The sequence below is a fragment of the Dermatophagoides farinae genome, chromosome 4 (genome assembly GCF_024713945.1).
Source record: "Dermatophagoides farinae isolate YC_2012a chromosome 4, ASM2471394v1, whole genome shotgun sequence".
Lineage (NCBI taxonomy): Eukaryota > Metazoa > Arthropoda > Arachnida > Sarcoptiformes > Pyroglyphidae > Dermatophagoides > Dermatophagoides farinae.
Genome location: NC_134680.1, coordinates 2,612,984 through 2,640,838, shown reverse-complemented (window position 1 = coordinate 2,640,838; position 27,855 = coordinate 2,612,984). Strand labels below are relative to the sequence as shown.

At 31.6% G+C, this 27,855-nt stretch overlaps 9 protein-coding genes across 17 annotated transcripts; 6 read left to right on the top strand and 3 right to left on the bottom strand.

The window, feature by feature from the left end:
* The first annotated feature begins 1,169 nt into the window (after nt 1-1,169).
* On the top strand, nt 1,170-3,149 carry LOC124490973 (uncharacterized). Its single transcript, XM_075729958.1, has 3 exons — nt 1,170-1,309; nt 1,385-1,536; nt 1,642-3,149. Exons 1-3 carry the CDS (start codon nt 1,170-1,172, stop codon nt 2,046-2,048), a joined length of 699 nt encoding a protein of 232 aa, XP_075586073.1. The 3' UTR covers nt 2,049-3,149.
* LOC124490969 (uncharacterized) lies at nt 2,025-3,228 on the bottom strand. The gene has a single exon (XM_047053557.2). The coding sequence runs from the start codon at nt 3,226-3,228 to the stop codon at nt 2,098-2,100; it is 1,131 nt and encodes a 376-aa protein (XP_046909513.2). The 3' UTR covers nt 2,025-2,097.
* Nucleotides 2,025-4,425, bottom strand: LOC124490970 (uncharacterized). Its single transcript, XM_075730549.1, has one exon. It carries the CDS (start codon nt 4,416-4,418, stop codon nt 3,297-3,299), a length of 1,122 nt encoding a protein of 373 aa, XP_075586664.1. The 5' UTR covers nt 4,419-4,425; the 3' UTR covers nt 2,025-3,296.
* Nucleotides 4,426-4,525: 100 nt separating this feature from the next.
* Nucleotides 4,526-5,794, bottom strand: LOC124490971 (uncharacterized). Its single transcript, XM_047053559.2, has 2 exons — nt 5,682-5,794; nt 4,526-5,618 (listed from the first exon to the last, which is right to left on the bottom strand). Exon 2 carries the CDS (start codon nt 5,601-5,603, stop codon nt 4,557-4,559), a length of 1,047 nt encoding a protein of 348 aa, XP_046909515.1. The 5' UTR covers nt 5,604-5,618; nt 5,682-5,794; the 3' UTR covers nt 4,526-4,556.
* A 4-nt stretch (nt 5,795-5,798) lies between these two features.
* Nucleotides 5,799-6,700, top strand: LOC124490972 (V-type proton ATPase 16 kDa proteolipid subunit c). The gene is made up of 2 exons (XM_075730548.1): nt 5,799-6,366; nt 6,397-6,700. The coding sequence occupies exons 1-2, from the start codon at nt 5,952-5,954 to the stop codon at nt 6,450-6,452; spliced, it is 471 nt and encodes a 156-aa protein (XP_075586663.1). The 5' UTR covers nt 5,799-5,951; the 3' UTR covers nt 6,453-6,700.
* A 170-nt stretch (nt 6,701-6,870) lies between these two features.
* On the top strand, nt 6,871-12,976 carry LOC124490968 (uncharacterized). The gene is made up of 3 exons (XM_047053556.2): nt 6,871-7,262; nt 7,323-9,752; nt 9,821-12,976. Exons 1-3 carry the CDS (start codon nt 7,034-7,036, stop codon nt 12,841-12,843), a joined length of 5,682 nt encoding a protein of 1,893 aa, XP_046909512.1. The 5' UTR covers nt 6,871-7,033; the 3' UTR covers nt 12,844-12,976.
* A 4,731-nt stretch (nt 12,977-17,707) lies between these two features.
* On the top strand, nt 17,708-18,402 carry LOC124500492 (transmembrane emp24 domain-containing protein 2). Its single transcript, XM_047064572.2, has one exon. The coding sequence runs from the start codon at nt 17,737-17,739 to the stop codon at nt 18,400-18,402; it is 666 nt and encodes a 221-aa protein (XP_046920528.2). The 5' UTR covers nt 17,708-17,736.
* A 100-nt stretch (nt 18,403-18,502) lies between these two features.
* Nucleotides 18,503-24,117, top strand: Pfrx (6-phosphofructo-2-kinase/fructose-2,6-biphosphatase). Of its 9 annotated transcripts, none has more exons than XM_047052289.2 (8): nt 18,503-18,753; nt 19,026-19,314; nt 19,372-19,597; nt 19,669-19,870; nt 19,937-20,518; nt 20,585-20,714; nt 21,825-21,952; nt 23,769-24,117. In XM_047052289.2, the coding sequence occupies exons 2-8, from the start codon at nt 19,122-19,124 to the stop codon at nt 23,826-23,828; spliced, it is 1,521 nt and encodes a 506-aa protein (XP_046908245.1). In that variant the 5' UTR covers nt 18,503-18,753; nt 19,026-19,121; the 3' UTR covers nt 23,829-24,117. The 9 variants fall into 9 exon arrangements, with proteins under 9 accessions (XP_046908245.1, XP_046908242.2, XP_075586583.1 ...); XM_047052286.2 differs by having other exon boundaries at nt 22,937-24,117; XM_075730469.1 differs by having other exon boundaries at nt 18,508-18,688.
* A 413-nt stretch (nt 24,118-24,530) lies between these two features.
* Nucleotides 24,531-27,742, top strand: LOC124489865 (uncharacterized). The gene is made up of 2 exons (XM_075730027.1): nt 24,531-27,522; nt 27,588-27,742. The coding sequence occupies exons 1-2, from the start codon at nt 24,802-24,804 to the stop codon at nt 27,600-27,602; spliced, it is 2,736 nt and encodes a 911-aa protein (XP_075586142.1). The 5' UTR covers nt 24,531-24,801; the 3' UTR covers nt 27,603-27,742.
* The last annotated feature ends 113 nt before the right edge of the window (nt 27,743-27,855 follow it).

Sequence of the window (27,855 nt, the reverse complement as noted above, 5' to 3'; positions counted from 1 at the left end):
CACTATCGATAATCGAACGAATTCTATATTTCCTTATTGATATTCGATTCATTTTGATGATTCATTTTTTTTTTGGATTCAATTCGATAATTCTTCCTGATCTCGAATATCGATTTCGAAATGAAATGTTATTTTTCACTGAATTTATTTATTGTTGCCTCATTTTTATTTTCAATAACCAAAAAAGTAACTGGATGGCCAATAACCGTTACCAATGGTTACAATGTTGAAGTTTCAATGTGTTTTTTTTGTTGTGTGTATCTTTCATTCATATCATTGTTCCATATCAAACAAGGTTATTAACCTTGGACTTGTATGAAACACATGGAACTTATATATCAATTAAATTGTTATCACAGAATGTATACATTTTATTCAGTTGGGTCATTCCGAATTGAGATTGTATGACGTCTATTTCGGCCACCCATTGATTTGTATGACACATCCATATTTGACCATAAAAAAACATGATTATGGAATTGGTTTTATTGACCATTGTGAATGATTAATCAATCATTCCTAACAAGAAAAAAAACCTCACAATATATATGGCACACTGTCATTTTTTTCAGGCAAATTATCAATCGAATTCAAATAAAGCCATCATCATCGAGATCATACGATCATGATCATCGATTTATCGATTTAGATATGACGGAAAAAGGAAATATGTTGCACCAGAATGACCTTATTTTTTATTTCTTGTTCTTACTTCCATACGATATAGATAATTACCTGTTTATTGTGTTTGTTTTTCAGAGACATGACAAACGACAAAACCCAAAATATCATTGATCAATCATTTGATCGATTGAACATCAAAAAAAAAAATCGAAACGAGGTGATAGACCTTCACTACTCATATATGGGCGTATATTTTATTCGATTTTTTCCTGGTTAACAATGTGTGCATCCCCTCCCCATACACGCACAACAGAAAAAAAATCCAGCATCAACTAACAAAAAAAAATGTCCAATTTATCATTATTAACCATTTGAAAATTATCACTAGATTTTATCATAATTTTCGTTTAAAACTAAAACATTAAAAAAACATGTTATTTTTCATACGAAATATTTTCTGGATTCTATTGTTATTCATATCATGTTTATCATTAATAATTGAATGGTTCAATTTAATATCGAAACAACAAATTTCTATAATAACAATGGCTAATAATCGACGAATCAAATTCTGTAAATTAGATCATCTAATCGAATGTTTTATCGAACCGAGCCTTTTTCTAAGTGCACAATCAAACGGTACTGGTATACCAAGCAATGTGGATGATTTTGAACAATTCTGTTTGTAAGTTTTGATTATGAATTTTCTAGAATTTGAATATTTTTATTATCATTATTATTATTTTTTTTTTTGCTCAAGTAATCAACATGATTATGGACCATATTGTGCACGGAAATGGTTTCATCGTTGTGGTACACCATTACATTCGATTTTTTTCGAACGTCTATATTTACAACCATTTCAAGAGAATTTACGTCGATTCTGTCAACCAAATGGAACGATTCAAAATGGTAAGCAAAAGCAAAATAATTCTTTTTCTTGTTTTTAAAAATTAATAATATGAGTTGAAATCATTCAAGATTTTCTCAACATTTCATCATGTTTAATCGATAAAGTTAAATTGACAGATGAATATCGGCATCGATGTATATATCGATTACAAACATCATATGAATGGATCCATGATCAATCGAGACAAAATGCGAATTTTACAAAATTTTATCAAAACACATGCTGTGCATATTATGATTGGGAACATTGTGTAATGGAAATGTTAATGGTTAAATGTGGCCGACAATCACAACAAATGTTTCACACAATGATTGAATATAATTCATTAAGTATATTGAATAGCCTCTGTCCACGTGATGAATATGATTTTGGTAAACAACAATGTGATCCGATTGAATTTCATGCACCAAACGATTATCATCCAAAAGGTATTCATTCGAATAGCATCGTAAGCTATCTATTCAGTTATTATTGTCCAAATATTGGCTATGGAATTGATGATCAACAGTGAGCAAATTTTTATTCAATAAAATTAACTAAAAAAATAACGGTGGATATTTCTACAATCGCAACAATTGTTCAACAAGATAATGGGAAATATTCGAATAACGAACATGTGGAAAATGTCCAGCATCTTTGAGCTGAAATGATGTCATCATCGTTGATATTGATGGCGATGGTATCGAAAGTAAATCATCCGTATCAATCGAAATAATCTGATTTGATATTTGTAATAATTCATGGAGTTTATCAATTGAATATTTTGATACTAATCGTTCATCAGTACCATACGTTATGAATCCAGGCATTTTTTGTTGTTTCAACCGTTCTAATCGTCGGATTGAACCACGAATAACTTTATCTGGTATATTTTGGGCATAACAACACATTAAAAATAAATCATCAATATTATCAAATTTATATGGTGGAATTTGAAAGTTCGTTGCTTTTAATAATTTTGTCAATAAATGTGACTGAGACATTTTCAATAGGATTTTTGCACCACGAATCAATTTCGGTTCAATTGCTTTTATGCCAAATTCTGGTGCATGAAAACCAAGTGATCGAATTTGAATACCACATGGTGGTCGTTCCCAAAGCATCAGGCATGTATGTACACCAAATGAATGGCCAATTAGACAATCTATTTGATCGATTTTCAATTGTTTTAAAAAATCCTTAAAACAATAATATTTTTCATCGAATGTATGCCAATATTGAAAATTTGTTCGACGTGTATATCCATAATTTGGTTGATTTGGAACGATGACGCGAACGTTTTTTTGATGAAAATGTTGAATAAGTTTGGTGAATGTTCGATAAGTATCGGCTGTTCCATGTATGGCTAAAATTACTTTGTCATATCGATGATTTGGTTGCCAATTATCCACATATTCAATGGTTATATCCAATCCTTCGGATGGTGATTTACGAAATAATTTTGGCTGCTCTTGACGTAATTGATCATAAAGACCGACACAGGTTCTGTATGTAATAGTTTTAATGAATTCGGATGGAATATCCTGTAATTTAGATGATGAATAATAACGTATACAGGTTAAAAGTGTTAATTTTTTTCCATAAATTCGGAGAAACATTTTTAACCAGAAATCCAGCTGATTAATATTTTTTTGTTTAAATTCAAGTACATGTGTGTCACCAAATACAAATAATGACGCAGGATCAACCATCTTTTGGCAATTGATAGAACCATATCCTAATATAGATTTTGTAAAATATCTACTAAATATTTAATTTGTCAACATTCATTGATTAGTTTTTCAATCAAAAAATTTGTAACATTTGAATATTTGTGGTGTGGAAAATGACGTCCATCTTTGACTATGATTTTCTTGATTGTACTATTGGCATCCTGTGAAAAATTAGCAGTAATTATTGTGGGTTCATCTCGATCGATAAGAATTGCTTGATCATCATTTATGTTAAGTAATTTGTATAATTGTTGCTGTGCACTTTTGGCTATTATTCTTTCATCTGAAGAATATATAGTAAAACCAGGTATTTTCATTTTATTCAATAATCGAATTTTTGCCGGCGAACTTTTAATTGCTTGTTCATCCAGAATAATAGTTAATAAATGGAAAAGTTCATCAATATCGGTAAATTTAAACGGTATGCTTTTAGATTGATGAATTTTCATCCAGTTTAACAGACGAGACAAACGTTCAGATTTTGATAATGGCAATATCAATTTTGTCATCTTATATAAATTATCACCTAAATTACCTAATAAAAATTGTGGTGCAATCATTGCTATTGATTTGATTCGTAAACCTTGTGGTTTCTCTAACAACACTATGCTTGAATGATTACCATATGAATGGCCAACAATACAATCAATCTTGTCAATGTTTAAAATACGAAATAAATCTTGTAGTAAGTCATATTTTTCATCACTTGAATGCCAAAATGAATAATTAGTTGCACGTGTATGGCTGAAATCGGGAAAATTTGGCACGACAATTCGTACATCAGACCGATGTTGAAAATGACGAATCAATGAAGTGAATGTTCTATAAGTATCGGCCGTACCATGCAGAGCTACAATTGTTTTCTTCGGTTTTTGATTTGATTGAGTATCAACATAATCAATTCTAATATCAACACCTTCAGATGGTGATTTTCCATAAAATCTAGGTAATCGTAATCTTAATTCATCATAAACATTGATACAAGTACGAAATTTTATCGTTTTGATAAATTCTTTCGGAATTTCGGCAGCCGTCGACAATGATAATGACTTTAATCGTTGACATTGATGAATGTTGTCCAGTAATCGATTCCGTAACATTATGAGGATGGAAAATTTAAAATTATTATGATGAACTTGAAAAAGATCGAACAGCCAGAAACCAACCATATGTTGATCTTTTAAAATTTAGGTACGAATGTTTGCAAATACAATAAGGCGGAATAAATCGCCATCTTTTGTGCATTGATAGAACCATATAAGAATCGAAAATTAAATTTTTTATTAAAAACAAAATGTATTTATTCGTCAACATTCATTGATAAGTTTTTCAATCAAAAAATTCACAATATTAGGACATTTTTGATGCGGTAAATGGCGTCCATCTTTTATAATGATTTTTTTCATTGAATTATTAAACGAAAAATTGGAAGCAAATATTTCGGGATCATCTCGATCTATATGAATCGCTTGATCATCATTTATGTTGAGCAATTTATATAATTCTTGTTGTGCAAGCTTGGATATTATTTTTTCATCAGATGAATACATGATGAAACCGGGTAATTTCATTGCATTAATTGATTGAACTCTTGCCCGTGAATCCTTGAATGCTTGTCGATCCAAAACGAGAGTAGATAAATGAAAATATTCATCGATATTGGTAAACTTGAACGGTACGTGTTTAGATTGATGAATTTTCATTCTGTGTAACAGGCGAGATAAAAGCTCTGATCTTGACATAAGTAGCATCAATTTTGATATCTTATATGTATTATCACTTAAATTATATAATAAAAATTGTGGTGCAATCATTGCCAATGATCTGATTTGTAAATCTTGCGGTTTTTGCAACAACGCCGAAGTTGGTTGACTTCCAAACGAATGGGAAACCAGACAATCAATAATGTTAATATTTAAAATACGAAATAAATCCTGTAGTAATTGATATTTTTCATCACTTGAATGCCAAAATGAATAATTAGTTGCACGTGTATGACTAAAATCGGGAAAATTTGGCACAACAATCCGTACATCTGGTCGATTTTGAAAATGGCGAATTAATGGAGTGAATGTTCGATAAGAATCGGCCAAACCATGAAGAGCTACAATTGTTTTTTTCGGTTTTTGATTTGATTGAGTATCAACATAATCAATTGTAAGATCAACACCTTCAGTTGGCGATTTTCTATAAAATTGAGGTAATCGCAATCTTAATTCATCATAAACATTGATACAAGTACGAAATTTTACTGTTTTGATAAATTCTTTCGGAATTTCGGCAGCCGTCGACAATGATAATGACTTTAATCGTTGACATTGATGAATGTTGTCCAGTAATCGATTCCGTAACATCGTGGTGGAAGGAATCTAAACAAAAAACATTCAACAATTAATATTGAAATGATTTAAATAATTATGACACACTTGTACCTAAATGACTGAATTAACATAATCTTACAAACTCGAAAACTCGATTTAAATGTATGAAATATTCTTTTCATGTATCGAAAAAAATATCGATAGCGTTGTTCATCATCAAATCATCTTTGCTGAGTGTTGAGGGTGTTTATTTTTTTCCATTATTTATCTATTTCAATTTGGATTCTGAACTCGTTTGATATTGATTTCGCATCGAAAGATTAGTTTTCTTTAATTTCCAAATAGCTGTGTATAATATCAAATCAAGTTAAATCACCGAAAATGTCCTCTCCATCGAACGATGATTCATTGAAACCAATTTATGGACCATTTTTCGGCATAATGGGCTGTGCTTCGGCAATGATATTCAGCTCGATGGGTGCAGCATATGGTACAGCTAAATCTGGTATTGGTATTTCGTCGATGGCCGTTATGCGTCCTGATTTGATTATGAAATCAATTATTCCGGTTGTTATGGCCGGTATTATTGCTATTTATGGTCTAGTCGTATCGGCTTTGATTGCCAACAATATTAAACCAGGCGGTAAAGAGGGTGGATATTCATTGTTTAATGGATTTCTTCATATGGGTTCGGGTTTATCGGTTGGATTTGCTGGATTAGCTGCCGGTTATGCTATCGGACTGGTTGGTGATGCTGGTGTACGTGGTACATCACAACAACCACGTCTATTTGTTGGTATGATTTTGGTATTGATTTTTGCCGAAGTATTGGGCCTATATGGCTTGATCGTTGCATTGGTTTTGACAACAAAAGCATCGTAAATCGTATGGAATCAATCAATCAATCTATAGCAATTCCAATTCTATTCCAGACCAAAATTCGTTTTTTTCTTTCTCCATATCTCATCATTTTAAGTTTATTCAATAATCAAGATATTATAGTTATTTCATTTCATAATTATTATTTATGTGCGTGTTCGTTTTTTTTTTGTGATTATTTCTTGTAATTCATCAATCTATATTGAAAATTATGAAATTTATTTGTAAATAAATTGATTGTTGGGAAAAAATTCATTGAATATAAAAAATATAAAATTAAATTGAATTTCTGCAGATAGATAGCGCCACGAAATTAGGATTTTGTTTTTTTGTTTTTGCTACATCACAGAAAAAAAAGTGCGCGAGTACTCGCGATTTTTGCAAGTATTTCGGCTATTTCTTGGTGACTATTTGAGTGTATATAGTCGAACAATCGAAATTTCGCGAGTTTACTCGCATGCCATCACTTTTTTTTCTTTGCAATCATAAATTTCCACATGTATAATAAATAATCAATTGATTTGATTTGATTGTTATTTGAATGATTTACATTTACGAAATAAAATACAATTGGCCATCCGATAATGGATTCATTAACACCATCATCGTATCTGACATTGTTGGATGAAATTGCACTCGAAGGTCTTAATGGTATTACATTTCCTTCGCTTTGGATACGACTACATGATCGTGATCGCTATCTAACTACATTGAACAAACCTAAAGTTTTTGGATTTGATGATTACGGCGATTCAAATGGATCAAAGCTTAAAAATTTCGTACTCAATGTTTGTCTTAAAGAATCCGAAAGAGGTAAGTGAACTACATTCATTGGAGAAATAGCAGAATTCTTCAATTGTTTACTTGTTGTAGGTAATATCCAATTTTATCGCACTAAAAACGCTCAACGAAAGGTTCAGATCTATGATCGAAATAATTATTTTGTACAAGAGACCGGTACATTATTGGTCGATGATTCTCAGATACCAGATAATCTTTATCCGCCTGTGATTGGTGTAAAACCTACATCTAATGAATCAAATCCAGACGCACAGATACTCGGTTCTTGTGTCGACTATCATAGCCGAGTGAATATTACCGCCAAAATTCTTAGAGATCGACCTACAAATTTTGATCAATTCGAAAGCAAATATAGCGAACAAATGTTACAAATCGTAATGGTCGCATCACAGAAACTTCGTGCTATCTCATTGTTTGGAGCTGATCGTTGGTTTGAATACGATCATTTAAAACCTGAGTGTTATTTGATTCTTGAATCGATTGGCCTAAAACGTTGGTATGGTGAGATAAATTTTGGCAAAGAAACGCCTCAGTATCTAGATCCAAAAATTCGTGCCTCTTTCTATTATTTTCGTAAAATTTTGACCGATGAACGATTGATATTGTCCATAACGAACACCCTGTTCAAAGCCAAACGACAACAAGTTTCACAAGCAATCGTAGCTTATTTGCCTAGATTCCGTCCGAAAATGTCCTATCCTAATGATTCGAAAATGATTGCCCTCTCTCGTTTGTTTATACAAATTGGTCGTAATCGATTATCTCTCTCTGATGATATTCTACGAGAATTTTTTCTCCAACAATTCAAAAATTGTGTTCCATTGAAATTACTGAGAAGAATCATGGAAAAATATTCCGAGTTTTTTCGTATTAAAGAAGATGATGATGATGGAACAGTAATTGAATATCAAAGATCATTGAATCTACATCCATTGCATTATGATGATTTTTTTCGAATGGTATCCAACACAGTCCAAGATGGTCTAGATCGTACCACATGCGATGGTGATGACAATGATGATGATTATAACGATGATGATGATAATGTTGATGACAATGAACCTGATGGCGATGTACTCATGGACATGGAAGATGATGACTATGATGACAATGATTCAGAAGTCTTTGAACAATCGCAGACAAAACTACAGCGATGTGACCTAGGTAAATTATTCGATGATTTTGGTGTCGACATTGATAATGACAAAAATGATCCACTTGAAGCGATCATGTCGGATTCAAATTTTGATTACAATGCATTTTTCAATCAACCAAAATTGGAATCCACCAAAACTTCTTTGAAAGATATTGTTCCGAAAATAAGTGCCAACATTTTATCGTTATGTCATGAACCGGATAAAGTTATAGTTATTCCGACAGTTCAAGAAATCAAACAAAATCATCTCACGCCATTAACAATGCATATTCATGATCGTCGATTTAGACGTTATTTTCTCACTCCAAATCATCCATATCATTATATTACGCCAAGTCATTCAGGTGAAAGGCTAAAATTATCGCTTGCTCGATTACAGCAATTACCTCGTTATCTGGATGATCGTATAATGAATTTATTGGCCGTATGTGGTCCATATTCGAAGAGAAAATTGATCAATATCTGTGATCTACCGGTCAATATCATACGTTTAATGTTACGTGGTTTGAAAGAATCAGGCAACATAACATTCACCGTGAAGCGAGTTGGTCGTCAATCAATTCACATGTTCCAATCAAACATTTCGACACGACATTCAATTGTTCAACAGCCACAATCTACCATTGTGGATGCTGCCTATCAAAAACGAATGACACTCATCTTAGATTATATAAGCCGATTAGGTATCTGTGATAGTTTTGTCTGGATACGACGATACATTTTAAATTGTGAAAGTCGTGGCCATCTTTCATATCGAATTGATGTAAAATCCATTATACGAATATTGAATTATTTGGTCGACATTAACCGTGTACGTTTATTGCATTATGGACTTAATTACAAACAACATTGTCGCAATAGTTACTATGTTATTAATCTGGCAGATGGCCAAAATCCACATCATTTGGATCAGGAACTGGAACAACATCTTATTCTTCGTTCTCGATTTGTTTGGTTTGCCCGTTATCCAATCGATTTGAATGCCGATGTTAAATGTTCCAATCTGATTGACTATGATCAAAATGGGAAAATTGATTTCCAAACAGCTATTTCTCGATTGGTTTCGGCAAAACAACGTTTATCAACAACTGAAGAACAACAAAAAGATGATGATGATTTGGATTTGATACCAATCACACGGCTAGCTTATTGTCCATCATTATCTGCTCATTTCTATGGTTGTCGTCATTCAAAACTGGATAAAATATTCGACCTTTATCGATTCTTGTTCTATGTTATGATTGACCAACCATCCGTACAAATCGATTCAAGTCATGTGCAAGATGAAAATTGTGATAATAATGAACTTGACTGGCAGAAACGTGTTCCTAAATTGACCTTCTTACGTAAGTTATATCAGTTAAATAGTTTTTCATTTGACACAATATAATTTAATGATAATTCATTTTTCCAGAGGGATGTTTTTCTTCGTTAGACATCCTACCTTATATTCCTTTGTCCATATATCGAAATCTGGTTACCATACGTCACGAAATTCCGGATCTTGATACTTATCTTAACGATCCATGTAAACGACATCTAATGTTACAAGAAATTCCACCGGTTATTCGATCTCATCTATTACAAAATCGTCGATCACCAATCGATATACAAGAATCATTACAATCATTACATCAAATGGGCCTCGTTAACCTATTACTTTCAGATGATGAAGCTCAGCATTTTGATAAGAAATTCGCTCATCGATTCCGTTATCGATTAAACAGGTTCTTATTGGTCAAACAATATCAGCCTTTGAAACAAGATAGCGAAACATTAACGCTTGAGGAGCCAACAATGGTTGAATACTACTTTGATAAGATGGCCGATTTTGATCGTTTTGTCGATATCGTATACGATCATCTATGTCAACAACCTCAACGAACATGTGATAAATGTATATTTGATGAGAGAAAAATCAATATCCACTCTTTGTACAATCCTCATTCTTCTAGACATCATAAACGTGCATTATTGCGGCAAAATATTCGAGATCAACAATCCCATAAACGTAAACGAAAACAAGATTTGCGATCATTTAAGAATAAACGAGTTAAAGTTCAAGTAACGATTGATGGTAAACCAGTCACCAGAATTCGGAAAAAAGTTTTTAATAATGCTGTGGATGTACAACAAGTTGAAAGCGCCGATACATTACGTATATCATGGTCACGTGAAGAAGATCGTTTTATTCTTCGATGTAGGCTACTGTCCGAATTGCTTGGTGTACCTTATACACGTCGATTTATTATAAATTCACAAATAATCAGCGAATTAATGATTCAATATTGTGGCCGACAATCCAAAGATAAATCGGCAGATTCATGTATTCGACGTATTGTACGTTTAATGCGTCGACCACATATAAAACGAATATTGACCATATGTATGATGGAATTACAAACAGATCCGACTTGGCTGCCGTCCGATTTTAATGTTAATAATAACGAAAGTAGTGAAAAAGATAAATTCGTTCGTCTTTTACCTGAAATAATGTCTTATCAATTTCGTAATACTGAATATTTTATGACTAAAGAAGATCTTCGATCCCGATCCGATGCTCAATTTTTGATTCATTTTGATGAAAATATTACAATCGATGAACTATTATCTCGTTATGATATTATCGATCCAGAAGGTGATGATAGCAAAGCCTATTATGTGGATCCAAAAAACTATTATGATATTCACGGTTATGTTATCACCAATGTTTTATTATCATCATTATTCTCTTTCCTTATTCATCATCACCGCGAACCATCTAAAAACAAAGATGAACAATTACATTTACGACGTTTACAACCAGAACCAAAATATCTAAAACGATTTTTTCTACGAACAATATTTCGTGCAGCACTTCGTCGCTATCCTGAATCATTATTAAAATTAATTCTTAAACGTTTGGTTCGATATCGTTTATTGAGTCATAATAAAAAACTATCACCTAAAGGCAATAAAAGTAAATTATTTCCCTGTGCATATAAATTAACACAGCTATTCTATCGACCATTAATGGCTAATCATCGAAATTATGAACTTAAAGTTGATTGTCAACAACAACATCCATCAACGATTGTTACTATGGTCGAAGATAATAATACTATTGTTGGTTCAATGCAATTTGCCGAAAATCTTTGCATCAATGCCCTTAGTTTGAATGATGATTCACAAACACCGTCATCATCAACATCATCGATTGTGACCAAAGATTTAAATCAATGGCAATCAGGTGATTTATTACCTCCACGTATGTTGGAAATGATAAATTTTCATATCGAAATACCGGATAATTTTATTGCCTATACACGTGGACCGATTGATCAAAGTAGATTACCGGCTAAAACTAATGCTAGAGGTATGCTTATGAATCGTACGAATCGAATGGAATCAGCAACTGAAAACCAAGAAACAAAATCATCATCATCTTCATCATTGGTCGATGAAATGTCAGTGATACATTGTCGTGTACGTGTCGAACAAAAATCGGCTAATCCATCTAATCAAGTTTTACCATTTAATAAATTTCTTTATCGATTCGCTATTCAAGCACAGATATTTGATGATCAAGATATTCCTTTATGGTCAAAAATGAAATCCGATGAAAAAGATTCAAAGTCAATTCCTTCCACTCTAATTAAAAAATATGAAGAAATGGTTAGTTCCATTCTAAACGTTGATCATCTCAGTTTAGAAGATTTGTTACAATTTATACGATCTAAAAAAGAATTGGGAGCCAAATTAGATCAGATAATTGATTTTTTGACCTTAACAAAATCTATGAATGATGTTGAAGAGATAATCACCGATTTTCTGTATGAATGTCAACATCATAAATTAGTGTTTACTGTGGGTGTTCGAACACGAACTTGGGTACATCAAGATTATATCCGTTTCTGGTTGGTACGATCATTTCGACATTTAGATTTCAATGTCGATCATTTGGTTGCATTGGAAAGATGTTTAATGAAAAATGTAAAAAAATGTTATTTTTTACCACGAATGTGGAAATATCCTGATGGCCATATTGATATACGAACTCTATTCGTCTTTATGAGTGCCATAATCGATTATTTGGCCACCGATTCGAATGCATCGATTGGCGCCAATATTTCACAATTAGAAAATTATTTTCAACGCCATCTACCGCCTGTCCAATTGCTGGAACTTTTAGATGCCTTATTATTCATTGATTGTATAAGGATTTCAATAATTTCGACAAATCAACAGATAAATCCTGTCAACAATTTGGAGGATTTTTTTTGTTCCAGACAATCGATGATCATCAATGTTGATAATCATCAGGCCACTAATAATGATCAAATTACCTTTAACAATCAGGATCAAATGTATGAAGCAAATATTGATGCTTATTCAAGACTTACATCATTATATCAAATTATGATTCGTCTTTATCCACCATTACAAGATGATTTTTGAGATTTTTGGATCGAATGATATTCGAAAAAATATATTAAACATATGAACGGATGTAAGGTGTGTGTGTGATTGCAAATAATAACAATATATAAAATCATGAAAACAATAATAATAAAGATTGTCATTGACAAAATTGATATATTGTCTATTCAGGTGAAATCCATTAATCATTTTTTTCTAGACTATGATGATGATGATGACCAATAATACAAATCATACGAGGTTCCAAAATAGGAGAAAATACCGAGCTACCGGTCATTTGCGTATGTGCTGATGATGATGGCTGCATGAACCTTTATATGTCAACAAGGTCGTCTGTGATTGATGATTTGTTTGTATTTTTTTCGTTCGTTGTTGACCGTCGTCTAAATCCACTATCCAAGGACATGATGATTATGGTGACCCGAGTGTCTTATAGTGGTGATGGTGGCAGTATTGTACATTATGGCCAATCCCCATTATTTGAATTCAAAAAAAAAACGAATTCGTCATTTTCGATTTCATTTAAATTTTTTTTTTGTCGATTTTTGGTTTCTGTGTGAGGGACGAAAAAAAATATAATTTTTCAATTTTCTTCTTTTTTATATACCCACATCGATTTCATTCAAACATATCACAGATCAAGCTAGTTAAGTGAAATCCAAAGTGTTGGTCAATCTGGATTGTGATTGATGATGATGATGATGGTGTGATATCAAAAATCACAAATGAATACGATGATGACCATGTGAACCGTATACCGTTTACCACGTATTCCCAGAAAGGCAGGCAAAAATAAAACATTATTAAACCAACCTGTATGTTTTTTTTCAAATGTATAATAATTTCAAAAATGACCATATCTAATCTATTAAAATTTTTAAATGTTTTATAAACGTACCTATGTTACTTACCCAAACACATAGTAGTGGTTGTCAATGTAAATGGAAAGCAACATGAGTAGCAGCAGCTTACCTGTGCATATTTTAGATTGGCAATAAATCGGGCCATATGTCATGTTGATCTGGTGGCCATTTAGGCCAAAACAAATTGAGGTCATACAAACATTAATGTGATGTTTTCTTTTCAGACGATCAAACAAGGGACACTACTTTGACAATCTGTTATGTGATTTTTTGTAATGATTACATTTTTTGCTTCTTTGGTTTTTTTTTGATTGTTTATGTTTTTTAAATGTTGATAAATTATTCTACTGTTCAGCTATTGATCATAGCTCAGAGGCGATATATATTAATTAATTAAAATTTGAAAACAAGTGTAAAAACAATGAATTGAATTAACTTGAACGCCTTCTGAGCTACAATCAAAAGGCGACAGTAGAGATAAACGCATATTATTGGTGGATGCGATGATTATAATGAATTTTTTTTCTTCGGATGATGACCATCGTTGAAATTGACCACAACAAAAAAAAACAAAGAACCAAATCAAACAAGATGAGCCTCAGGAACTATAATGGATGAAAACAAACAAAAAAAAGCAATAACAAATTAGGAATTTTCTTTTGTTGTTTTTTTTCTGGTTTTTTTAGGAAAAACAAATCAAAAATCTTTGACTGTACAAATTATTGTAAAGATTAATAGATTTATTATTCGTGAGAAAGAGAAAACAAAATCCTCATCATCATTTTTATGTTCGATGGGCTATTATAATAGTAAAAGAATATTCGATGTGTGATCCAAATTGGATGCAGCCCATGCAGTAGTAGTGTTAATGGTGATCATGGTGGTGGTGGTGGTGGCAATATGAAACAGGCGAACATTGTATATACCACACAGATAAAGAGAAACCAAAAGACCAAACCTATGTGGACCGTAAGACAAAAAAAAAAAATTTCATTTCTTTCTTTTCTCTGGATCCACATTATGATTCATCAGACAAAAAAAACATTTAAACCCAATTCATTCAACTGGCCACTTCCACCTTCTTATAATTCTCTAACCAATCTCCCCACCTCACATCATCATATACATCATTGATGTTTCATTTTCCTATACACATGATAACCGCATCAACACACTCACAGAAAAAAAACCAGAAACTGAATAGCACACACACACACACACGCACATCATGAATCTGATTCTGGTTGTATCGTATATATAGTCACATCATATATGTTTCAATACTGCTTCCTTTTGATTCAAGCATTTTAATTTTGTCCACTGTTTGGCCGCATCCAATTTTGTGCAAATACACACAACTTTTGGTTTGTCTACTGTATTCCGGAACTGGACTTGATTCGTTTTCGTTTTTTTTTTTTTTGAATAGGACTGGACCAAAAATGATAAACAAAGCTAACAAGCTAGCTAGCCATACAACTGTATGTGTGTGGAAAAAACAAACCACCGTTTATTATAATAAATGAATGATTGGAATAGATTATTGTCATTCAATACAAAATTCTTCAACAATGTAATTGAAGTTGAATATTTTTTTTCTATTTGTCATTTGAGTGTAATGATTATGACAGAAATGGATTCAGAAATGAATATGTGAATGTGACAAATCAGATGAATGACGATGAAAACAAAAACATAAAAAAATATCGTGAATCTGAATAAACTTTTGTCACCATATTTTTTTCTCCGTTTATTTATTATATTCAACATATTAGGGATTCGTTTTTCTTTCATTTCTCAGAAGTTAACAAAGTAAGGAAAACAACAACGACAGCAACAAAAAAAAACTTTTTTTTGTCCGAATATTTACCAATCAGACTGCGGCTGCTGCTGCTGTTTGACTGAACAGAATGAAATTCCGAATTCCGTTTTTTTTCTGACCGTTTGAGGCTGTTGTTTTCATATGTAGATCAAGTGGACTATTCCAACAATATATTCAATGATTCATATGATCGATTTTTGTTATAAATAATGTAATGAAACTAGGGACAAAAATAAAATTCATAGAGTTGCATAAACACATACACACACACACACAAACACAGGTTGTTGATGTTCAAATGTTGGCAACAAAAAAAACGAAAAATTAACGAAAAAACAAATAAAGATCAAAATTGAAGAAAAAACCGTCGGGTTTGATAACAAAAACATAAATGACCCGTCGATGTATGTGAGTGCAAGTTTATGGAACAAAAAATTGAAATACGGTATTTTTCACTTCCATTGACGCGTTGTGGTGTGTACCTGCCTACCTTTCTACCTATAGCTATGCTATCTTAATACCATTTGATCACCGCCCCATACATTCGATTATGCAATAACCGAACAAATTTACCCGAGACTTTAGGCATCAATTCATGGGAACAACAATAACAAAAAAAAGAAATTTTCTTTTCTTTGCTTTCAGATTTCAATATCAATTGATGATGATTTCATTTACCTTGACCGTGGTGAGCTACCTTTTCCTTTTTTTGTTTTGGAACATTTATTTGTCCAACAAAAATCAACAACATTCTTAATGTGTGTGTGTGTGGGAAAATTATTATAAAAAAAACTTTGTCTATACATTATGTATAAAGTATGATGTAAAATACACACACGGCCAATACCAACGACAATGGCCAATGAACATCTTGACCTTGAAGGTTTTCGTTTTAGGTCTTTGAACATCAACCACCATTTTTCATTAATTTCAAAAGGCAAATTTTCAAGGCTAACGGAACAATATGAACAAAATGATTTTTTTTTTCTTTTCTTTCTCGGGATTTATATTTTGTTATTCTCCGAATCATTTATTCATCTTTTGTGTGTTTGTATTTGTATATCCGAATATTTTGTTACGAAATTGAAAATGAAAAGAAAAGAAAAAACTTTCTCACACTTGAAATTTTGATTTGATTCGTATATCAACATCATCATCATCATCATCATCGGTTTAATCACCACCTGCATGATGTAAAACAAGAAATTGTAATGAAAATTTCAATGTCGAGGTCTTTGATCGAGGATTTTCTTTTCGTATAAATTTTTTTTCTTTTGAATCATTCATCATTGTGGCAGGATTTGTGTGATGAACAAACAAAAGAAAAAAAATTCTCCTCATTTTTCGGGACCTGAATTTGTTGATGAATATATAAAAAAGGGATTTACCGAACAACAACAATCAAAGCAACAACTGTTTGAATTGAATAGGTTGATTTTTGAATTTAAACAGCTATATGATTATATTTCATTTGTGTTTCATAATAAAACAAATTCCGTATAGGAAAAAAATGAGTACCAGAATTCAAAAATCATTTTGTTCTTTCTAGATTAGAATTCGAATGATTTGATAGGCCATCATCATAATCATCATTCGTGTAAAGTAAATCGAACGGATTTGAAGCAGTCAAAATCATAGTGATTAACAACAACATGTCGTAGAGATTGGTTATCACCGATGTACTTTAACATTTTTTTTCTTTTTATTCTGGATTTTTTTTTGTCTATGTTTCACTAATTGGACATCCAAGCAATAGCGACAACGACGACGACGACGACTACAACAACAATATAATGTTTGTCAATGCTAAGAATAATCATTTTGTTGTTGTTACTGTTGTCATTCAAAATTGTAACAAAAATCACAAAAAAAAGACATTCAATATCTCCAGAATCTAGTTTTTGGTTTTAGATGAAAAAATAATTTGACTTTTTGAAATGTTTTGATTAACACATAACACAATGAACAAAACAAAACGAAAAAAAAACAATTTCTTGATGAACAATGTTCGGTTATTTTATTTTTTTTTAAAGCAGATTCCATGTGCTGTCATCTATCGATAGCTCATTCTAATTCGATTCTTATTTCGTTTTTTTTTCATTCATTCGATTTTCGAATTATTATATTTGGTATGATATGTAATTTTTGATGATGGTTTTCCAATGCATTTAGTGAAATTTGTCATCATCATAGCTGTATTTATAATAATATATTCTTATATTATATAAGATGATGAAGTCAACAATTCAATGTTGTTTTATCTTGATGGTTATCATCATAATCATTATGGATGTGGCCAATATGGCAACGATAACACTTGATCTTCATGAGCAACAATGTTTTCATGAACACATTGAACGTGGCAAGAATACGCAAAGCAATGTTAGCATAGCTAAATTATCAATAATATTCGATGTGATTGCCGGCGGTTTTACAGATATTAATTTTTATCTTAAAAATACTCGTATCGATACAAGCCTATATAAATCGTTAGGTACATCAAGTGATAGATTGATGATTGCCATTAATGAACCTGGAACCTATGAATATTGTTTCGATAATAATGGTGCAACCGTATCACATTCGACTAAAATGATTCGTTTCGAGGTGGTCATTTCATTCAATCATTCATTACTAAGAAACAATACGAATAATGATGATTATGATGATATTGATAAAAAACGGATGCTTAATGGATTAAATCAACAACTATTAATGGTTAAATATGAGGCTGAAATTCAACGTTATTCAATGATTGTTCATCATGAACTTAATGAACAAACAAATCATATGCTTATGATGTGGAGTGCATTTGAGACGGCTATTATTGTTATGATTTTTATCGGTGAAGTTTATTATCTTAAACATTTTTTTGAAACCAAAAGATATTTGTAAAAAAAAATTTTTTTTAATAAAAAAATAATTTCAGTTATTGAATCAACAGATGGCGTGTGATGTTTGTGTGATTCTATTTAGATTCACATGAACATGAACATGTTCAAGGTTGTTTGTTTGTCTATGGGACACACACACACCATATGATCGAATTCAATTTATTCAATAATCCATCATATTCTTGTATTTTTTTTTAAATTTAACATTCAACATTTATCGATCAATTATAAACAGTGAATATTTTTTTTTTCATCTTATAAATCCATATCAACATATAAACAAAGGGGTGATTTATCTATATCTATATGTATTTGCTTACAATTATAATCCAGACTTAAGATATATGAGAATGTACGAATCTTTTTTTTTTTTTTTTTTTTTTTTTTTGATTAATGTGGAATCATTATAACGAAAACAACAACAACAACAAAAGTTGAAAAACAATCACACAGCAATCATCAATCAATGATTTGCGATGACATTAAATATTATAAAGATCAAATAGACCGCAATCATTAATAAATTGAATTGTCATTGATAATTAATTAACTAACTATACTTTTATCATACTTATCAATATAATCATGTACTAATCATTCGATTATCTGTTTATTCATTTTCAGACCAAACGTCGGGTGTCGTATTTAAATCAATTTAAATTTGAATGAATTTTATTTTGGTTGATTGAAAAAAAAATTGTGCGTTTTAATCGAAAAATCATGACGGTCATAGTTGAAAATGATGACAATGATCAACAACAGCAGCAGCAACCTAAACAACCTTCTCCTCCACCACCAGCACCATCTGTATCACAATCAGCCCTTCAATCGCCACAACAATCACAACCACCCTTACATCCGCCGCAACGAAAAATATCCACAAGTAGTGGTGCCAAACCATTTCCTATTCGAGGTTAGTATGATTATGTAATTGAAAACAAATTGCTTGACACATTTTATGTTTAATTAGGTGATCGAACGACTACCTATGTGAATATACCGCATGTTATAGCCATGGTAGGCCTTCCGGCCCGTGGCAAAACATATATAGCGAAAAAATTGACCCGATATATGAATTGGATCGGTATCAAGACACGTGTATTCAATGTTGGTGAATATCGTCGTCAGGCTACGAAATTATATCGTAATCATGATTTTTTTCGACCTGATAACAAAGATGCACAGGTTATTCGAAGGTAAGCCAAGAGAACAAACATGAATATGATGATCCATATATTGTTGTTGTTTATTGTTTTTTATTTCATAGTCAATGCGCATTAGCTGCACTCAAAGATATGTGCATGTGGCTTGAAGATGGTAATGGAGAATTGGCTGTGTATGATGCAACAAATACAACATTTGAACGTCGAGAATTGATTAATGAATTTGTCGTCGAAAAATATGGATTTAAATTATTTTTTGTCGAATCCTATTGTAATGATCCACAAATTATTGAAGCCAACGTTAAAGTTAGTTACCGTTGTTATTTGTTAAACTTCACATTTGTTTATTTTATTCATGTTATAATGTTACAGGAGGTAAAAGTTCATAGTCCTGATTATCGTGATATGGGTCAGGATGAAGCCCTTCGTGATTTTATGGTACGAATTTCTCATTATGAACAAGTGTATGAACCACTCTGTGAAGAACGTGAAAAACAGTTATCATTCATGCGAATATTTAATGCCGGTGAACGTGTACTTGTACATCGTCATGAAGGTCATATTCAATCGCGAGTAGTGTATTATCTGATGAACATTCATATAACACCTCGATCAATATATCTTACAAGACATGGCGAATCTGTTTATAATTTATTGGGTAGAATTGGTGGCGATGCTGAACTATCGGAACGTGGTTGGGAATATTCACGTGCATTAGCACAATACATCCATGAACAGGCTATTCCTCGTCTTCGTGTGTGGACATCACAGCTAAAACGAACATGTCAAACATCGGAATTGATACAAGCACCACAGGAACGATGGAAAGCATTGAATGAAATTGATGCCGGTATCTGTGAAGAGATGACTTATGAAGAGATTCAACAAAAATATCCAGAAGAATTTGCACTTCGTGATCAAGATAAATTCCATTATCGATATCCAAAAGGAGAGGTATGTATCTATCATTATTAAATTGAATCATTAACCATTTTTGTATCTTATTACTGCCCGTTATAGTCATATGAAGATTTAGTTGCTCGATTAGAACCGGTCATTATGGAATTGGAACGACAGGAAAACGTATTGGTTGTAGCACATCAAGCAGTTATCCGTTGTTTATTAGCATATTTTCTTGACAAACCACAAGGTAAGTGTCGAGTTGACATATAGGATATGAATATCAAGTGTAATCGGAATGACATTACCAACAACAATCAAGGAACGATAGCATGACCTTTCTGATATTATTTTTTTTTTTTTTGAAAAAAATTCAAGAATCTAACCCTCATGACGCTGACTAAAAAAAAATCTAAAAAGTGTTCATATGGCTAATTAATCTAATCTTATGGTTCTATTCTTGTTCTTTCCTTTTCTTTTGTGCTTTTCCATTTTTTATCTTACAATTTATCTATTGACCGTTTGCGTTGTGTTCATATTTTTCTCTATCTCTCACTCACTGTTTCATGTCTCACACTACATATTTATATTTGTTATATATTGTCTGTCTATTTTTTTTGTCAATTTTTCATTGGTCGTCTCAATGTTATTGGTCGATTCGATTTGTTTTGTCCATCATTTATATATGTGTTATGTTACCTGTTCGTTACATTATTGGGTGGTGGTGGTAATGGTGATGGCAATAATTATGGATCAAAATTTTTGCGATAAATTCAGATGAAATGCCATACATAAATGTACCACTTCATACGATAATCAAATTAACACCATTAGCATATGGTTGCCAATGTGAAGAGATCATCGTACCTGTCGCTGCTGTCAAAGACCATGATATTGTTTGATTGATGACCATGAAAAAAAAACAACACAAATCACATATTTACTAAATATATACAATGACTGAAACATAAATTAATATCATCATCACTAATTATATAATTCAAATTAGCTATGAAAATTTTTATCAAATTTTATCAGCTTTCGTTCGTTTGTGTGTATGTGTGTGTTCATTTGTTGTCATTGGTGGTCATTTATTGTTATTATTATTATTATTATTACTATTTCTGATAACATCATTTTTATTTTCTAATCCTATATTTTATCATTCCATTCCTTTCCAACCATCGTTCCAAATTTTCTGTCATGGTGTATCAAAAAAAAAAAAAAAAAAATTAAAACAAAACAATCATCCATCCAACTATATCTTTTTCTGTTTTTTTTTACAATTAATAATTTGTTTCGATCTATTTTTTTCATGTATAATGAATGAATGGCATTACAAATGTACATTTTTGTGCAGAGGAATTACCCTATCTAAAGGTACCATTACATACAATCATTAAATTGACACCGGTTGCATATGGTTGTGAATTGGAAGAGATTAAAGTACCGATACCGGCAGTGAATACACATCGTGAAAAACCACAGGTATGTTCTATAATTGGCTAATTAAGTGAACGAGTTTTTTTTTTGTTTCGTATGTACAAAATCAATTCCCTTGCCTTTTATCCAGAAAAAAAATCAAAATATCTAACACAGACACATACACATTCTTTTCCCATGAATTTTTTTTTCATTTTGTCTTTTTGTTTTTTCTTATATATATGCATCTTTAATTTGTTATTGTCTTGTCTTTTTTATCTCTCTTTTTTTTCTTGTCTATTCTTTATATGTGGCATGTTCTTGTTTTCCCTCACTGTATTGATGTATGTTGGTGGTGGTGGTGGATCTATTTTTTGTTTGTTTGTTTGTATTGGGGTCCTATGTGTTCATTCTATCTGTCTGTCTCTATATATTTATACTCTACATAACGGTCCATATCTGTCATTATGATCAATTATAATACGGCTTGTGGAATGGTGGCTGCAATTATTTTTGGTTTGAATAATATCTTAGTCATTGATAATGAAACAATCGAAAAATTTGGTCAACAATAACGACAACAACATGGACAACAATACGACCAGTACATATTATTATTATCAAATTATGAAACAACATGAAAAAGATCAGCTACCTACATTTGAAATATCACCACCACAACCAAGCAAATGTATTTCGGTTTATGATATAAGAAAAATGTCGTTAAACACATTCTTAATGGCCAATAAGATTGAAGAGGATAGTCAATTAGAAACAACGCTAAGCAGCCACCAATCCACCATTTAAATCAATCGAGCTTTTGTTGTCGATGTTAATCGTTACCTGTTAAACTTACAATGTACACATACACACAAATGTCCCATGAATATATATCCACTTACCAATCCCATCCCACACACACACATAACAAAAGAATACCCCCTTGTAGTGCAAGATATTTTTTTTAGCTAGCCAGCATCGTATATTCGAGAGATAAGAGAAAACAATGGTCATTCAATCATTTATTGATTACTGTTTTGTGTTTGAAAGAGGACGGTCATACAAGACAATGGACGATCACGATCATCATCATTACTATCATCGGGCCCTCATTCTCCGATCACATTACATTTCGGTGGATCGGGTAAACAAAAAACAACAACTAAAAAATTTCGTTTTATTATGGATCGACAATCAAAGGAACAATCATCTGTTGATCCTGAAATCATTGCAAATCATCTGGAACTTATCAATGATGATCAGGAACAGGAGTGGTTTACACCATATCGGCCACAATCAATGTTCGATAATACAGAACAATCGCCAACTATAATAATGGATCTACTATCATCATCGAATGATGATAGTGATAATGATAAACAAATTGAGCATACAATCGATGCTCCCGAAGGATCGATCAGGCCAAACAATGATGATGGATCATCACTTAGCTCATCACTTCCCACATTGAATCGTTTAAGCCTAATGATGGAATATAATAATCGATGTCGTAAAATTAGTGCACCATCACCGTATCATGCTGTAGCATTAAGCAACAATCGTCGACAATTACATCTAAAACAATTACGACAAATTCTTGGTTCTGAATATTTTGATTTTTAATTTTTTCTTTGAAGAATTTGCTTATGTCTTACTATGTGTTGTACTCATACACACACACACACACAACAATCTGGTCTTTCTTTTCTTTTCATTTTTTTTTCTCTTTTCAATTGATTGATATCTGTCCCTGTGTCCTTTATTATTCTACATGTGTGTGTTATATAATACCTGATGATGGCCACATATAAATTGATCTAATCACATCACTAATATCTAATTGGCAATATCACTACTACTCCTCTCTACCTCCTCTTTGCAGAATTGTCTACTAAATCGTGATCCATTGGAAGCATTAAAAACTGTACCCGAACATCTTTAGCCAGCACAGTATCTATATCCATCCACTCGGTGGTAAATTATTTTTTTATTATTCGAATTAAATCAATATAATCATCAAAAAAAAATCGTGAATAAATCAATGATGATGATGATGGAGGGAGGTGAAGAGGAAGCTGAATGACGACGCACGCAAGGACGGGGCCAAAAACCGATAAACTAATAGTTTTTTTGTTTTGTTTATTGCATAAAATAGCCAATTTTTTTTTAGTTTTTGTTATTTTTTTTCTACATAGTGTTAATTAAATTAAATTAAAATAAAATAAACAAAATTACTATAGTAATTATACACATTCACAACTATTATATCACCAAAAATGCATTTTTTCATGAAAAAAAGCTTATATTTGATTGAAAATGATTGCAAAAGAAATTCATTGAAAACATTCATCAATCATCATATTATCACAAGTACATTAGAATCACTATGGTGAATAATCGAATTGTGAATTCAAGTGAATTTTCCGTTTCATTTCACATTTTTTTTTCGATCTATTAGTTCAAACAACACAAAAAAATACTGCAACCAATCATTGGATATGATCATGAATGGTGGTGGCTGGCTAAAATCTAGCAGCACATTAAAATAAACATGTGTGTGCTTCTTTTTTTTGAGAGTGGAAGAGGCAAAATAAAAGCGCGCAACAAGTTTTCAATGTGTGATAATAAAAGCAGCAGAAATATAGAATGCAAACTGACATTCGATTCGATCAAATGTGTTTTCGTATTTTTTTTTTTTTTTCGAAAAACGGTTGTCAACTTTTTTGTTTGTTTATAAACCGAATCAAATTTTTGAATCATGACCGATAAATTATTATCGACCATTATAAAGCCGAATAATATTTACAAAGAACGGTCACAATATCCGATTATTTTTTCCGATTTGAATTTAATTAATGATCATTGTAATTATTCATCTAGTCCTAAAATGATGCAATCTAACCAATAAACATAAAATGGACAATCAACGAAAATCTCCTCGTGCTAATACTAAGACGTTGAAAAAAATGATACCACCTAATAAGAAGATAAATGATTGTCTAAAAGATCATCTAAAAGAAAAAAATGATGATAAACCATTAGATTCGAAATATGATATACCGCCAAGTCCAAGGCCATTATTGAAACAACTTACATCATCAAAAGGTAATGATTGCCATCAAACTAAACGTGTTAAACGTACAAGCGATACTGGCATCGAATTTGTGAGAAACAATATCGAAAAAAGGAAGAAATTTCGTTCAAATAATTTGAAACAGCAAGAATCCATTGCGAATCAATCAGATCAGCAAACGAAACAATCACATTTCATAATTGGTAGAGCATTCTCGCCTACACCATATACACCTGAACGGCCTGTTTTGGGTCCAATTCAACAAAATAATTTCATATCTCATTATGATAAAAATCTTTTTCTATTTCCTTTTTTATCGATCAACCCAAGCCTTTTTAACATGGAAAATAAACATCAAATTGTTGATTTCAATTCGTTAGAAGAACGCTACATTGATAATATAAAAAAATCGTATGAAATTACTAAATTACCATTCAAATTAGAAACATTACTCAAAAACGGTATGAAATTGCGTTATGGTTCAATCTCACGTTATAAAATGGACAATTTGGCTTTAATCACTATAAATACATTTGCTCAAATCATGCAAGCAGTTTTTCAACCGAAACCTGAACAGAAATCTCAATCAGAATTCTTATTAACAATGGTCTGTAAGAATCAAATTGATGAGGACGATGAAAATTTTTCCTATAGTTTTGTACATGAAATATTCAAATGTAAACGTACACTTGATCTAGTTTTCGAGCAACATCATTTCCTCAATTATATTGTTATCATTGGATCGAAAATGGGTGATAATAATGCCAAACAAAATGAATCTTACGTGGGATTCATTAATGATGTGGAAATTGAATATCGAAATGATGGCCAATGGCTTAGATATGAAATTATGAGATATAATAACAATAAAAATAATGATAAATCAACCAAATTATCACTGGAAGACGATCAATGGCTTATCAAACCATTGTTCTATTTACGGCCTTCTTTACGGCTTTTCGAAACGCTCACCTATCTGGAATCACATCGAGCCAATTTGTTTAAATCATTAATCGAACTTAATACAGAATTATGTTGCTTTCAAACAAGTTTAAATGAATTACATGTGAAATCATTTCAATTATGCGATACGCATCGATATACTGTCCAACAACAGAATATTATTATGGCATCATTGAAGATGATGATGTTACCACATATAAAATTTCGTATGCTTATGATACAAGGTCCACCCGGTACTGGTAAAACGCATACATTATTAGGTATTGTCAAAAATATTCTATCTAATCTTATGGACAAAAATACAACACCGAAATATCCATTACGTATAATGATATGTGCACCAAGTAATGGTGCTATCGATGCAATCGGATTACGTTTATTAGAAGAAAAAGATACATTTCTTCCGAATGGCCGTCCACTTCGAATGGTACGCATTGGACAACCTCGAGATATTCATACAGATATGTTACCATACGAAATTGAGTCATTAACAAATTATAATTTTGAAAAGATTCAAACCGACTATCTGAACAGTCTGAAAAATACGGATAATAATGAAAAAGATAAAAAATTCCCAAAATTTGAGAAACGAACCAACGTACGTGATCGTCTCATATGTGATGCAGATATAATTTTAACCACATTGGCTAGTAGCCAACATTCATCATTGAATATGTTCCGATCACATTCCACATCATTTAATTATTCAAAAATGGCCATCCGTTGTTTGATTATCGATGAAGCATCTCAATGTAGTGAACCTGAATTTTTGATGCCTTTCCTTTATGAATCCATAACTAAAGTTATTATGATTGGAGATCCATTACAATTACCCGCTACTGTTATATCTCGTTGTGCTCATCGTGCCGGTTATGGCCGATCATTTTTGGAACGGTTTTATCTACATTTACAACAATCAAATTCGGATGAACATGCACCATTAATTATGCGTCTTACGAAACAATTTCGTATGCATAAAGAAATTTGTAGCTTTCCTTCCAAACATTTCTATGAATCAACATTACTAACGGCAACTAATAGTGGCTATAATCCCCATATAAATTTTCATCCGTATTTTGTGTTCAACATTACCGATTCAAAAGAATCATCTTCGAACCAATCAAAATTAAATGCTTTCGAAGTTAAATTTATATGCAAACTATTGATAGAAATATTGAATAAAATCGATTGCAACAATAATAATTCAGAAAATCGTCCTGCTATATCTATTGGTGTGATTACATACTATCGTGAACAAAAAAGGGCCATAAAAGAGGGATTGAAAAATAAAATTCCAGATAAATGGCTGGAACATATCCAGATTGAAACGGTGGATGCCTTCCAAGGACGAGAATGTGATATCATTATTCTATCATGTGTTCGGGCCTACAATACGAATCATCAAAAAGGATCGATTGGTTTTGTTCGTGATCAACAACGAATGAATGTGGCATTAACCCGAGCCCGATCATCATTATTTATATGTTTACATAACGAATCATTTAAAAATAATCCTAGATGGAAAGATCTACTTTCGGATGCTAACAATCGTAAACGATTATTTAATGTTGTTTCGAATACTCGCAATACGGAATTGAAGGTATGATTATTTTGTTTTCATTTACAATTAATTTTTTTACAAAAAAAAAAATATATTTTCAACAGCTTCTCCTGAAATAAAGTAATGACGAATCGATTATTTCGACCAAAGAATCTTTATTATCAATAATTTCATAAACAGTTTCCATTACACAAACTGATAATTATTAATTATTAATCTTTTATAAATAAATAAAAAAAATGTTTACACATTAGAAACACACCTATTCTAGATTGTCTATTTTTTCGAATAATTTCTTTCTGTTGAGTTGAGAATTTAAAGTTAATATATAAGAAAGTCGAAGAAAAAAAATGAGAAGCAGCTAAACAAGTT